At 39.4% G+C, this 15,567-nt stretch overlaps 1 protein-coding gene across 3 annotated transcripts in view; it reads left to right on the top strand.

Annotated features, from left to right (window-relative positions):
• The window catches only part of LOC110464073 (L-asparaginase-like), a 54,774-nt gene that overhangs the window by 33,845 nt on the left and 5,362 nt on the right, over positions 1-15,567 (top strand). For all 3 annotated transcript variants that reach the window (XM_021519104.1, XM_021519105.1, XM_021519103.1), the window contains 5 exons: positions 494-679; positions 1,255-1,365; positions 3,638-3,850; positions 4,183-4,430; positions 11,514-11,613. In XM_021519104.1, coding sequence (XP_021374779.1) covers positions 494-679; positions 1,255-1,365; positions 3,638-3,850; positions 4,183-4,430; positions 11,514-11,613 — 858 coding nt within the window. The remainder of the gene's footprint in view (positions 1-493; positions 680-1,254; positions 1,366-3,637; positions 3,851-4,182; positions 4,431-11,513; positions 11,614-15,567) is intronic.

The raw sequence follows: 15,567 nt of genomic DNA, 5'->3' as shown, positions 1-15,567 counted from the left end.
AATCTCTTGGTACAGAATTTTCAAAACTTAAATTTGACCTGTTTTGTTTGTCAGATTGTCCCAGTTTCCAGTCGACAATTTTGGAGACACATATTCAGTTCACTACATGTGTTTCAAGTGATTGATAAAACCAAGTGCCTGGATGGTCTGTGTTGGCTTACAAATGTAATAAATTAGTTGATCACAACATTTTTTTATCCATCTGTCCGTGATCCTTGTAAGCACAACTCCTCCTTAACCATTGCTTGGATTTGTTTTGTAACTAGACAAATTGAAAGTTCACCAAATGTTATTTAGATGTGCATGAAGAAAGGAATTTGCGATTCAACCATTTTTTTCCGGAGTTATGGACCTTCAAACTTTAAATTTCTGCTCCAGAAGCAAGTGTAAGCACAATCAGGGGGTATATCTATGTAAGCGACTCACACTTATACACTTGCTCAAGTTCACTTAATAATTCAGCTTCGCATGTGGAATTATTTTATATTTCCAGGTGCGATTGTTTCTCCAGCCACCAATGCAGGGAGTGGTCCTTCAGTCGTACGGGGCTGGTAACGCCCCCGACAACCGCCCAGAACTTTTAAAGGCCATAGAAGAGGCCATCAATATAGGAGTGATAATCATTAATATCACACAGTGTACCCGAGGGTATGTGGATGCTACTTATGCCACAGGAAAGGTAAATTAAAGGCAATATGGAATGACAATCTTGTACAAAATGTGTGTTCCTCTGACTTACCAACCTTTAAAAACATTTCGGTGGGATGAAACTACATAGCAAAATCAAGAATTTTCTAAATCTGTGGATATTTATGACGTCTTTATTCTAATTGCTATGCAAAACCATCTTTAAAAAAGCTAGGTAGCAATGACTGAAGATTATTAGTGTTATCTCCCTGGAAATATAAAATTTGCTTTATTTAATTTTTCAGAAGTTTTTGAATATCAATACAAACCTTCTGACTGTATCATTAATTAAAAAGTCATAACAGCCATTTACGTTTTTGCAGAATTCTGTTTCACTGCAGAAGCATTCACAAAGGCAGAATAACATTATACACGTCATTAATAATGCCATCTGTTCTTCATTATCAAGTGAGAATTTTGCAGACAGTATATTGTGGCTGTATGGTCGCAAATATTTTATTGACCAATCAAATGCTGTCTTACATCTCAAATGTTTTAGAATTACAGTTAATTGTAAAATGTTGTCACACAAATGAAGATGAAGTTTCTATTTCAATGTTGTGACAGGCACTTTATGATAAGGGAGTGATACCTGGGGGCGATATGACAGCGGAGGCAGCTCTCACCAAACTCTGCTACGTACTCAGTAAAAGCTCGCCTTTGGAAGACAAGCGTAAGGTATGAATCAACAAGTGTAAGGTATGAATCAACAAGTGTAAGATATGAATCAACAAGTGTAAGGTATGAATCAATAAGCGTAAGGTATGAATCAACAAGCGTAAGGTATGAATCAACAAGTGTAAGGTATGAAGCAACAAGTGTAAGGTATGAATCAACAAGTGTGAGGTATGAATCAACAAGCGTGAGGTTTGAATCAACAAGCATGAGGTATGAATCAACAAGTGTAAGGTATGAATCAACAAGCATGAGGTATGAATCAACAAGTGTAAAGTATGAATCAACAACTGTAAGGTATGAATCAACAAGTGTGAGGTATGAATCAACAAGCGTGAGGTTTGAATCAACAAGCGTAAGGTATGAATCAACAAGCGTAAGGTATGAATCAACAAGTGTAAGGTATGAATCAACTGGAATGAATTGTGTTGTTAATTAAACTTGATGGCTGTTATTACATGACTGCATGTGTTTCATGAAATCCACCAAAAAAAGCTACGAGTATTTATTCACAGTTTCATACTGTACATACAGTATAACCTGTCTAAACCGGATGTCATCGGAACCAAACTAATTGGCTGGTTTACACAGGTGTCCGCTTTATTCAGGGTCGGCATGCCATTTTTTGAAAATGCAAAAATGTAGTGTTTTGCATACAATCTGTATACGATTGTGTCAATACGCAATAGATTCTAAAAAGTGGTCATTCTTGTTTACCGCAAAAGCAAACATCTCAGTCAGACACGAATATACTTCCCGGTGTGTCATATCTGATCCAGAGGCTGGGGTTGCCATGTCATCCCCATAAAGTCTTTTCCTGCAAAATCGGTCCACTGATTGGGAGACTTTTTACCCGGGCCTGCTCAAACCATTTCAGTACCAATGTGTTCAAATCAGAAAACTTTGAACCACTCTTATAACGTTTACAGGAACTAGAAACATTGTCGAAGAGTTGTTTTTTTAGTTCATCCTTTTTTTTTCAAAACGTCCGACACTGTGGATGTCCTGACTCCATAAAGTTGGGAAAGGTCCTTACGAATCGGTTTTGGAAATGTTTCTGAAGTTTTTATCATTTCAATTTTTTTTTCATTTGAACCCAACAATCGTTTTTTTCTGTTTGCATGGTGTGCATACACGTGTACGATTCATCCTGAAGCCAAGGCACAACAGACAGACATGTTTGTCATTTATTATCAAAAATACATATAAATTAGTTCAAGCTATTGTATAACAAAATCGTGCATGCATTGTGAGTAGTTGTTGATCACCTCACGTAAGTTATAACAATCACCGGTAAATAACCCCTTGGGCACCTCACAGTCGACCATGACTCGGCCCGACATTGGATGGCGCTAATTTGTTAAGAATGTGTTTGTTTTAGATTGAAGCCGGCCAAGAGAAATTTCAGAGCCGGAATAAACAGGTTGTTTTTACATGGATTACTATGCCAACTTTTGTGAAACAACACCGGTTTTTGGAATGGACCGGGTCCGGTTTATACATGGTTTAACTATGATTATATAGGGAATATGCCAGAGAGGGATCCAGATTAGACAGGAGCCGGTTTAGATAGGTTTTACTGTATATTAACAAGAAAGAGGAAGTACGGATGACTGATGAATGTTAGTAAAACCCTATTGTCCTCTATACTGAGGTGATGTTTGTAGTAAATCATGATTAAGGATCCCAGTACCACTGCCAGAAACGGTAACTTTTAAGTATTGGAAACTGTGTTTTCCGGCATGGCTAGCATTGATCAATCGTTAAAACCATATCTTGCAGGACTTTTAAGAGAGTTAATCAAGATAAAATAAACAAAATGCAATCAACAACAGTGTTCTGTTAAAACCCCACTGTGGGGCTAGACCCAGATCTGAACCCAGAATGTCAGACTGCTAAACTATCGCTCTATTCAGTTGAGCTACCTAGTCGACGGAATTGTTCTACACCAAATGTTCTACAGTTACATCCAAACGGAAGTTAAGGGAATATAGGAAAAACCAAAGTGCAGTGGGGCAGAGATCCTTTAACGAATATTTATTAAGATGAAGATGAAAATAAAATATGACTATGAACCAATAAAGAGGAAGATGAGCATTGTTTGTAACTATTGAGGTTAAAATATTTAAGGTTTAAAGATTAGCAATCATAACAAATGTACAACCAATTCCTAAATTCTGTTAAGTGATAGTTTTCAGACTAAAATGTTCACCAAAGATATTTGAGCTGTGGTTATTAACTACAACGATTCAAGTTTAAAGATTGTTTATTTCAGATGATGAAAAGAAACCTGCGAGGAGAAGTCCGCTCTCTCCACATTGAGGATATTTCCATTCTGGACTTTGAGTTGATCGACTCTGTGGCTAAGGCTCTCAGTATCAGCACTAAGGAGGAAACTGTAAAGCTGAAAGATGCTCTCTATCCTAATCTGATGTGTGCTGCTGCCAAGAGTAACGATGTCCAGGCCCTGGAGAGACTAAGGACCACTGTACGTAGATCAAAGGGCAGATAATAAATGTTGAAAATGTTCGTAGATAAGTGTTCTCTAAAGAATGATCATATTCATATTGATCAAAGCTAACTGACTCTTGTATTACATTTATCGACTATAGACTTTTGTTTAGGTGAATATGTGGTTTTATCCTGATTTTTCTCTTGACAATTTTATATGTTCTATCTTTTTTTAAGGATTTAAACATTATTTTGCAGTCAATTTCATGATGATGGCATCCTCTCAATAAAGTTAAATTTCTGGACTATAACTAAGTTACCGATTTAACTGGGCATGATGTAATTATTAAATGTATTTTTCCTACTCAGGGTGGCAATTTGTCAGCTGGAAACCAAGATGGACGAACAGCATTACACGTGGCTTCTAGAGAAGGCCACCTGCCTGTAGTACAGTACCTCCTCCACCACGGGTCAACAATCCACACAAAGGACCAGCATGACCACACCCCTCTCAATGATGCCATCATCAGTAAAAACCATCAGATCATCACCCTGCTGGTCAGGACTGGTGCCCACCTTACCATGCATCCAATTCGCATCGCAATGGAGCTGTGCAGGTACCACCGTTTACAAGGTTTAATCATTTCAGCACTCGGCATAATTTTCCCCAGATATATTCATGACAGTTGATGAAGTCATCAGCTGTTGACATTTTTAAAATTTTAAAAGAAATGACATTTGATAAATTCAAAGGGATTTAAAGTAAGTGTTATAAAAACATACTCAGAACAAGGAAAAGCCTTACAGTAAAATCTGTGCATACACAGGGAAAACCCTTACAGTAAAATCTGTTTCAATACACAGAGAAAACCCTTACAGTAAAATCTGTCTGAATACACAGGGAAAAACCCTTACAGTCAAATCTGTCTGCATACACAGGGAAAACCCTTACAGTAAAATCTGTCTGCATTTACAAGGGAAACCCTTACAGTAAAATCTGTCTGAATACACAGGGAAAACCCTTACAGTAAAATCTGTCTGCATACACAGGGAAAAACCTTACAGTAAAATCTATCTGAATACACAGGGAAAACCCTTACAGTAAAATCTGTCTGAATACAGAGGGGAAACCCCTACAATAAAATCTGTCTGCATTAACAGGGGAAACCCCTACAATAAAATCTATCTGAATACACAGGGAAAACCCTTACAGTAAAATCTGTCTGCATTAACAGGGGAACCCCTTACAGTAAAATTTGTCTGAATACACAGGGAAATCCCTTACAGTAAAATCTGTCTGAATACACATGGTAAACCCTTACAGTAAAATCTGTCTGAATACACATGGTAACCCCTTACAGTAAAATCTGTCTGCATTTACAGGGTAACCCCTTACAGTAAAATCTGTGTGCATTTATAGGGGAACCCCTTACAGTTAAATCTATCTGCATTTGCAGGGGGAAACCCTTACAGTAAAATCTGTCTGCATTTACAGGGGGAAACCTTACAGTAAAATCTGTCTGCGTTTACAGGGGAACAATTACAGTAAAATCTGTCTGAATACACAGGGAAAACCTTTATAGTAAAATCTATCTGCATTTACTGGAGAAACCCTTACAGTAAAATCTGTCTGCATTTACAGGGAAATCCCTTACAGTAAAATCTGTCTGCATTTATAGGGGAACCCCTTACAGTTAAATCTGTCTGCATTTACAGGGGGAAACCCTTACAGTAAAATCTGTCTGCATACACAGGGAAAACCCTTACAGTAAAATCTTTCTGTATACACAGGGGAAACCCTTACAATAAAATCTGTGTGCATTTACAAGGGAAACCAATACAATAAGATCTGTCTGCATTTACAAGGGAACCCCTTACAGTAAAATCTGTCTGAATACACAGGGAAATCCCTTACAGTAAAATTTGTCTGAATACACATGGTAAACCTTTACAGTAAAATCTGTCTGAATACACAGGGAAAAACCTTACAGTAAAATCTGTCTGAATACACAGGGAAAACCCTTACAGTAAAATCTGTCTGCATTTACAAGGGAAATCCTTACAATAAAATATGTCTGCAGTTACAGGGGAAACCCTTACAGTAAAATCTGTCTGAATACATAGGGAAAACCCTTACAGTAAAATCTGTCTGAATACACAGGGAAAACCTTTAAAGTAAAATATGTCTGCATACACAGGGGAAACCCTTACAGTAAAATCTGTCTGAATACACAGGGAAAACCCTTACAGTAAAATCTGTCTGCAGATACAAGGGAAATCCTTACAATAAAATATGTCTGCAGTTACAGGGGAAACCCTTACAGTAAAATCTGTCTGCAGTTACAGGGGAAACCCTTACAGTAAAATCTGTCTGAATACATAGGGAAAACCCTTACAGTAAAATCTGTCTGAATACACAGGGAAAACCTTTAAAGTAAAATATGTCTGCATACACAGGGGAAACCCTTACAGTAAAATCTGTCTGAATACACAGGGAAAACCCTTACAGTAAAATATGTCTGCATACACAGGGGAAACCCTTACAGTAAAATCTGTTTGCAGTTACAGGGGAAACCCATACAGTAAAATCAGTCTGCCGTTACAGGGGAAACCCTTACAGTAAAATCTGTCTGCAGTTACAAGAGAAACCCTTACAGTAAAATCTGTCTGAATACACAGGGAAAACCCTTACAGTTAAATCTGTCTGCAGTTACAGGGAAATCCCTTACAGTAAAATCTGTCTGAATACACAGGGAAAACCCATACAGTAAAATCAGTCTGCAGTTACAGGGGAAACCCTTACAGTAAAATCTGTCTGCAGTTACAGGGGGAAACCATTCCAGTAAAATCTGTCTGCAGTTACAGGGGAAACCCTTACAGTAAAATTTGTCTGACCACAAAGGGAAAACCCTTTCAGTAAAATCTGTCCGCAGTTACAGGAAAACCCTTACAGTAAAATCTGTCTGAATACATAGGGAAAACCCTTACAGAAAAATCTGTCTGAATACACAGGGGAAACCCTTACAGTAAAATCTGTCTGCATTTACAGGGAAAACCCTTACAGTAAAATCTGTCTGCAGTTACAAGAGAAACCCTTACAGTAAAATCTGTCTGAATACACAGGGAAAACCCATACAGTAAAATCAGTCTGCAGTTACAGGGGAAACCCTTACAGTAAAATTTGTCTGAACACAAAGGAAAACCCTTTCAGTAAAATCTGTCTGCAGTTACAGGAAATCCCTTACAGTAAAATCTGTCTGTATTTACAGGGAAAACCCTTACAGTAAAATCTGTCTGCATTAACAGGGGAAACCCCTACAATAAAATCTATCTGAATACACAGGGAAAACCCTTACAGTAAAATATGTCTGCATACACAGGGGAAACCCTTACAGTAAAATCTGTCTGAATACACAGGGAAAAACCTTACAGGAAAATCTGTCTGAATACACAGGGAAAACCCTTACAGTAAAATCTGTCTGAATTTACAGGGAAATCCCTTACAGTAAAATATGTCTGCATTTACATGGAAAACCCTTACAGCAAAATCTGTCAGCATTTACAGGGAAATCCCTTACAGTAAAATCTGTCTGAATACACAGGGAAAACCCATACAGTAAAATCAGTCTGCAGTTACAGGGGAAACCCTTACAGTAAAATTTGTCTGACCACAAAGGGAAAACCCTTTCAGTAAAATCTGTCCGCAGTTACAGGAAAACCCTTACAGTAAAATCTGTCTGAATACACAGGGAAAACCCATACAGTAAAATCAGTCTGCAGTTACAGGGGAAACCCTTACAGTAAAATCTGTCTGCATTAACAGGGGAAACCCCTACAATAAAATCTATCTGAATACACAGGGGAAACCCTTACAGTAAAATCTGTCTGCATTAACAGGGGAAACCCCTACAATAAAATCTATCTGAATACACAGGGAAAACCCTTACAGTAAAATCTGTCTGCATTAACAGGGGAAACCCCTACAATAAAATCTATCTGAATACACAGGGGAAACCCTTACAGTAAAATCTGTCTGCAGTTACAGGGGGAAACCATTCCAGTAAAATCTGTCTGCAGTTACAGGGGAAACCATTACAGTAAAATTTGTCTGAACACAAAGGGAAAACCCTTTCAGTAAAATCTGTCTGCAGTTACAGGGAAACCCTTACAGTAAAATCTGTCTGTATTTACAGGGAAAACCCTTACAGTAAAATCTGTCTGCATTAACAGGGGAAACCCCTACAATAAAATCTATCTGAATACACAGGGAAAACCCTTACAGTAAAATCTGTCTGAATTTACAGGGAAATCCCTTACAGTAAAATATGTCTGCATTTACATGGAAAACCCTTACAGCAAAATCTGTCAGCATTTACAGGGAAATCCCTTACAGTAAAATCTGTCTGAATACACAGGGAAAACCCTTAAACCCTTACAGTAAAATCTGTCTGAATACATAGGGAAAACCCTTACAGAAAAATCTGTCTGAATACACAGGGGAAACCCTTACAGTAAAATCTGTCTGAATACACAGGGAAAACCCATACAGTAAAATCAGTCTGCAGTTACAGGGGAAACCCTTACAGTAAAATTTGTCTGACCACAAAGGGAAAACCCTTTCAGTAAAATCTGTCCGCAGTTACAGGAAAACCCTTACAGTAAAATCTGTCTGTATTTACAGGGAAAACCCTTACAGTAAAATCTGTCTGCATTAACAGGGGAAACCCCTACAATAAAATCTATCTGAATACACAGGGAAAACCCTTACAGTAAAATCTGTCTGAATACACAGGGAAAACCCATACAGTAAAATCAGTCTGCAGTTACAGGGGAAACCCTTACAGTAAAATTTGTCTGAACACAAAGGGAAAACCCTTTCAGTAAAATCTGTCTGCAGTTACAGGAAAACCCTTACAGTAAAATCTGTCTGTATTTACAGGGAAAACCCTTACAGTAAAATCTGTCGGCATTTACAGGGGAAATCTTTACAGTAAAATCTGTCTGCATTTACAGGGGAACCCCTTACAGTATAATCTGTCTGCATTTATAGGGAAAACCTTACAGTAAAATCTGTCTGCATTTACAGGGAAAACCCTTACAGTAAAATCTGTCTGCAGTTACAGGGGAAACCCTTACAGTAAAATTTGTCTGAATACAAAGGGAAAACACTTACAGTAAAATCTGTCTGCAGTTACAGGGAAAACCTTTACAGTAAAATTTGTCTGAATACAAAGGGAAAACCCTTACAGTAAAATCTGTCTGAATACACAGGGAAAACCCTTACAGTTAAATCTGTCTGCAGTTACAGGGAAAACCCTTACAGTAAAATATGTTTGCAGTTACAGGGGAAACCCTTACAGTAAAATCTGTCTGAATACACAGGGAAATCCCTTACAGTAAAATTTGTCTGAACACACATGGTAAACCTTTACAGTAAAATCTGTCTGAATACACATGGTAAACCCTCACAGTAAAATCTGTCTGAATACACAGGGAAATCCCTTACAGTAAAATCTGTCTGCATTTATAGGGGAACCTCTAACAGTTAAATCTGTCTGCATTTACAGGGGGAAACCCTTACAGTAAAATATGTCTGCATACACAGGGGAAACCCATAACAGTAAAATATGTCTGCATTTACAGGGTAACCCCTTACAGTAAAATCTGTGTGCATTTATAGGGGAAACCCTTACAGTTAAATCTATCTGCATTTACAGGGGGAAACCCTTACAGTAAAATCTGTCTGCGTTTACAGGGGAACCATTACAGTAAAATCTATCTGAATACACAGGGAAAACCTTTATAGTAAAATCTATCTGCATTTACTGGAGAAACCCTTACAGGAAAATCTGTCTGAATACACTGGGAAAACCCTTACTGTAAAATCTGTCTGCATTTACAGGGGGAAACCCTTACAGTAAAATCTGTCTGAATACACAGGGAAAACCCTTACTGTAAAATCTGTCTGAATACACAGGGAAAATCCTTACAGTAAAATCTGTCTGAATACACAGGGGAAACCCTTACTGTAAAATCTGTCTGCATTTAAAGGGTTAACCCATAAAACAAAGTACAGTCGAACCTCGTTATCTCGAAGTCGACGGGATCGCTGGAAAACTTCAAGTTATCCGAGTATTCGAGTTAAGCGAGTTCATAAGTTTGGCATAAAGCTTGGTAAAGTGTTTGGTCAAATATGAGGCTGTCAATACGTTGACTGTCGGAAAAATCAACAACTTATATAAACAGTCGATAAATGACAAAAAGATAACGATATAAAATAAAAATAACAATTTATTCATAATCATATTAATTAATTGATACAAATCAATGTTACAATAACCACACATACAAACAGGAAGAACGTCTACTGTAAAACTTACATGCTGTCTCCGACCTCGCTATGCTGATAGCGGAAATGAAAGTGCGCAGGTCTTTACACAAATCACGGTATTGGAGCGTACACGTAAATGATGTTTTTAATGAGTACACGCGAAAACAATACACAATCTTTCTCTTCACGCCGGTTTTCACCCTTTCAACTGATCCAAGTATCCCCCCGGTGGAGCCGGGTCCTTCGTTGGATTGCTCAGTTGATTTCGACATTCCGAAATGGGTATGAGTTAATCAGGAAACATATCAACATTTATAGACCCCAATGACACTTGACATCTCCTCAACACGACGTACTCAATAATAATTATCGTATTGTTCCTATAATCCCTCAATTAATTATCAGTGTCACTGCCATACAAGCTCCTGTAAAAACATAAATCGACGAACCAGTCCTAGGTTGTGATTTTTACTGTGGAGCTTATTTACGCATGACCGCACACAGTGACCCATTTACCGGTTAGAATGTGTCGGCAGCTTTGGTGTAAATAATATGCCATTCAAATTGTTTACGGGCTCGCAGTGAGTACTAATTGTTGTTAATCTACATTGATGAAGTCTGTTTCTTTATTTGAACAAAGTGTTTTTACAGTCAAACACATTTTAATACAATAAGTTTAATCGAAGAAATTATGACCGAGCGTAAGCTGCTCTATGAGAACGATGTTTACCGTAGCACTGCATCTAATATGTATCAAATAATTAAAGAATATATGATCGACTTGTGAATCTTAAGAAACTTCGAGGTAAGCGATATTTTTATGTAGGATTTACGTTGTTGGGACCGATATTTCACTTCGAGATATCCGAGTTATTCGAGTTTTCAGAGTTCGAACTATCAGTTTTTATTACTAAGATTAAGAAGAGTTTTGGCCGGGACCGATGAAACACTTCGAGTTAAACGGGGTCTTCGAGTTAAACGAGTTCGAGATAACGAGGTTCGACTGTATGTCTGTTTTTCAATCTGTATTCATGATCACAATACAATGGAGCTGCAATAATCCAGCGAACTTTATTCACATAAAAAGTGGCTGGATGATTAGACAGCTTGATTAATGGGACAATTTGTATAGAAAAAGTCCTCTAGAACATCGGATGGATAGGGGGGACAGCCAGCATATTGGTGGCTGGACTATTGAGGCTTGATTTTCAATTTCTTTTAGTACAAGTAGTAAAAGCATACTGAGGAATCAAATGTTGTGGTGGACATAGGAAAATCAGCAGTATATTCCCCAAATCTTTTAACAACTTTCAAGCACAGTCCCAATGTTAAACTGTTCACATCAATATGTCAACTGTGTGTTTGTCAGCGCTGCAGCACGGGATGAGGTGAGCACGCTTCAGGCCTGGAGAGCAGCAGGCGCCGACCTCAACATGGCCGATTACGACAAGAGGACGCCGCTACATGTGGTAAGAAAATCTTCATCTGTTCTGCCTGGGGCAATAGACCCTGTTGGTATACTAGGTTTTAAGTTTTTATATCATTGCATGATGAACTTATTATATTATTAGCTCACCTGGTCCAAAGGCCCAAGGTGAGCTTATGCCATACCATTGCGTCCGTCGTCGGTAGTCCGTCTGTACGTCAACAATTTCTTTAAACGACTTCTTCTTCTTAACCACTGAATGGAATTTAACTAAATTTGACTGGAAGCATTCCTGGGTGGTGGGGATTCAAAATTGTACAAATAATTGGGCTGACCCCCCAGGGGGCTGAGGGGCGGGGCAAAAAGGGGGGAATTTGGCTATACTGCTTTAAGCGTCTTCTTCTTTGGAACCAAGAGATGGATATTAACCATATTTGACTGGAAGCATCCCTAGGTGGTGGGGATTCAAAATTGTACAAATGATGGGGCTGAACCCCCCAGGGGGCTGGGGGGCGGGGCAAAAAGGGGGAAATTTGGCTATACTGCTTTAAGCGTCTTCTTCTTTGGAACCAAGAGATGGATATTAACCATATTTGACTGGAAGCATCCCTAGGTGGTGGAGATTCAAAATTGTACAAATAATTGGGCTGACCCCCCAGGGAGCTGAGGGGCGTGGCCAAAAGGGGTCAATTTGGCTATATTGCTTTAAGCGACTTCTTCACTGGAACTAAGAAGTGGATATCAACCATATTTGACTGGAAGCATCCCTAGGTGGTGGGGAATCAAAATTGTACAAATGATGGGGCTGACCCCCCAGGGGGCTGAGGGGCGGGGCCAAAAGGGGTCAATTTGGCTATACTGCTTTAAGCGACTTTTTCTCTGGTACTGAGAAGTGGATATCAACCATATTTGACTGGAAGCATCCCTAGGTGGTGGGGAATCAAAATTGTACAAATGATGGGGCTGACCCCCAAGAGGGCTTGGGGTAGGGCAAAAAGGGAAATTTGGCTATACTGCTTTAAGCGACTTTTTCTCTGGTACTGAGAAGTGGATATCAACCATATTTGACTGGAAGCATCCCTAGGTGGTGGGGAATCAAAATTGTACAAATGATGGGGCTGACCCCCAAGAGGGCTTGGGGTAGGGCAAAAAGGGAAATTTGGCTATACTGCTTTAAGCGACTTCTTCTCTGGAATGATGCCATGGATATTGATCATATTTGGATGGGAGGAATCATGGGAGGCAGGGATTCAAAATTGTACAAATGGTGGTACTGATGAACCCCCCGGGCTAAGGGTTGGGGCCAAAAAAAAGTGTATTACTTGGAAATGGTTGAGATCCCCACCATATAACCATGGTATACAATTGCTGAGTATAAAGAGAAGAATGCACATTTGCTTCTAGGATGGCCCTAGGGTCTGGCCCAACCCTTGGAGACATAATCCCTGGGCCATAACTTTAAAAATGTTGAGATCCCCACCCCAAAACTATATATACAAATGCTTGGCATAAAGAGACGAATGCAGTCATGATATCAGAATAGACCCTGGGGTCTGACCGAACCCCTAGGGACCTACTTTCTTAGTCACAGCTTGGAAACAGTTGAGAGCCCCACCCTATAACCGTATATACAATTGCTGAGTATAAAAAGATTATTGCACATATGCTTCCAAGATGGCCTTGGGGACTGCCCCACCCTTGGAGACTTAACCCCTGGGTCATAACTTTGAAATGGTTAAGATCCCCACCCCAAAACTATATATACAATTGTTGGGCATAAAGAGACGAATGCAGTCATGATATTAGAATTGACCGCAGGGTCTGCCTCACCCTTGCAGACTTAACCACTGGGTCATAACTTTGAAATGTTTGAGATCCCCACCCCAAAACTATTTATACAAATGCTGGGCAAAAAGAGACAAACGCAGTCACGATATTAGAATTGATCCTGGGGTCTGGCCATAACCCTAGGGACCTAGTTTCTGAGTCAAAGCTTGGAAACAGTTGAGATCCCCACCCGTTAACCATACATAAAATTGCTGGGCATGATAAATCTAATACTAATATGCTACAAGGATTGGCCTTGGGGATTGGCATATTCCCTTGATCTCATTTGGAGAATATTTTACCATGATTGCTTAGGTATCCAGGTGAGCGATACAGGCCCTCTGGGCCTCTTGTCTTACATTTAAAGTAGGATCATAATCACAACATACTCAAGCGTCACCGATTAAGTGAGTGTTTTAGTTTATTTGGCTGACTAGTTTCACCTCTCAAGGTGTCATCAGGACAAGATGTTATCTTTTGATCTGGTGTACCACAAATGAGTTCTTAATGGAGGAAATGGCCAGGTGATGCAGTCAGTATTTTCTTTGAATGCTTTCATCAATGTATAAAATTTTCAAATAGGTGTCTCCTTACTTTATATTTCTAAATCATTTTTAGGTCACCTGAGACAAAGTCTTGCGATCGCCTTTTGTCTGGCGGCGGCGTCTGTAAACAATTTACATTTTTTCGACTTCTTCTCCAAATCCCCTGATCCAATTTCAATGAAATTTTGCAGAAACCTTCCCTGGCCAAAGGTCAACCAAAATTGTGAACTATATGGTCCCCAGCCCCCAGGGGCCTGAGGGGCAGGGCCAAAAAGGGTCAAACTGACAAAAATTTCAAAAATATTCTTCTCAGGATCCAGATATGGTAGAATCAAATACTCTTCATAGATGGAAAGGTCTTAAGGTGCTGTACCAAAAGAGTGAATTTCCTGACCCTGGGGTCTCAAGTTTCCCCCAAGGGAGGGTGTAAACTTTACCATAGTTTATATAGGGAAATCACATTTTGGACCAGCATTTTTAGCTCACCTGGTACGAAGGACCAAGGTGAGCTTATACCATACTGCAGCGTCTGTCGTCCGTTCGTCTGTCAACTCTCCCTTTAAAACGCTACTTGTCATGAACAACTGAGCAGATTTTGACCAAATTTGGTCCGAAGCATTCTTGGGGGAAGTGAAACAAATTTTGTGTACATGGTGGGTCTGGCCCCCCTGGGGGCTGAGGGGCGGGGCCCAATAGGGGTAATATAACAAATTCTTTAAAATCCTTCTCCTTCTGTAGGAATGAAAGGATTTGTTCCATATTTGGTAAGAATCATCCTTGGATGAAGGGGAACCAATTTTGTATAAACCGTGGGTCTGGCGCCCCAGGGGCCTGAGGGGCGGGGCCCAATAGGGGAAACAAATACTCTTCATAGATGGAAAGGTCTTAAGGTGCTTTACCAAAATTGTGAATTTCATGACCCTGGGGTCTCACTCTTCCCCTTGGGGAGGGGGTGAACTTCACTATAGTTTAATTGTGAATTATATGGTCCCCAGCCCCCAGAAGCCTGAGGGGCGGGGCCAAAAAGGGTAAAATTGACTAAAATTTTAAAAATCTTCTTCTCAAGATCCAGGTATGGTAGGATCAAATACTCTTCATAGATGGAAGGGGCTTAAGGTGCTCGATCATAATTCAGCTGACTGACAGAACCACTATTTGTACATAGTACATATACTACCCAGATCTTTCACACATCTTTTGCATTACATGTAGTTCAAGTTACATTTGTTACAAAATGATTTCTTTTTCATTTGGCAACATCGATAACATCAGTTTTTACATAACTCAGGTGAATGTTAAGGCCCATGGGCCTCTTGTTTTAAGCATATTAGCCATTGAAGTGACATGTACAGCTAAAGTTTTTTTATTAGCTCACCTGCCCGAAGGGCAAGTGAGCTTATGTTATAGTGCGGCATCCGTCGTCCGTCCGTCTGTCCAGCGTCAACTTTTTGCTTTAAACAACTTCTTCTCAATAACCAAAAGGCCCAGGAAGATGATATTTGGCCAGTAGCATGCTGGGATCAAGGGCTACCAAGTTTGTTCAAATAAATGACCTTGACCCACTTTCAAGGTCACAGGGGTCAAATATGTTAAAATCTTCAAACAACTTCTTCTCAATAACCAAA

Source organism: Mizuhopecten yessoensis, unplaced genomic scaffold (assembly GCF_002113885.1).
Source record: "Mizuhopecten yessoensis strain PY_sf001 unplaced genomic scaffold, ASM211388v2 scaffold10955, whole genome shotgun sequence".
Taxonomy (NCBI): domain Eukaryota; kingdom Metazoa; phylum Mollusca; class Bivalvia; order Pectinida; family Pectinidae; genus Mizuhopecten; species Mizuhopecten yessoensis.
The sequence above is the reverse complement of the archived record's forward strand: the minus strand, read 5'-3'. Positions and strand labels throughout refer to the sequence as shown.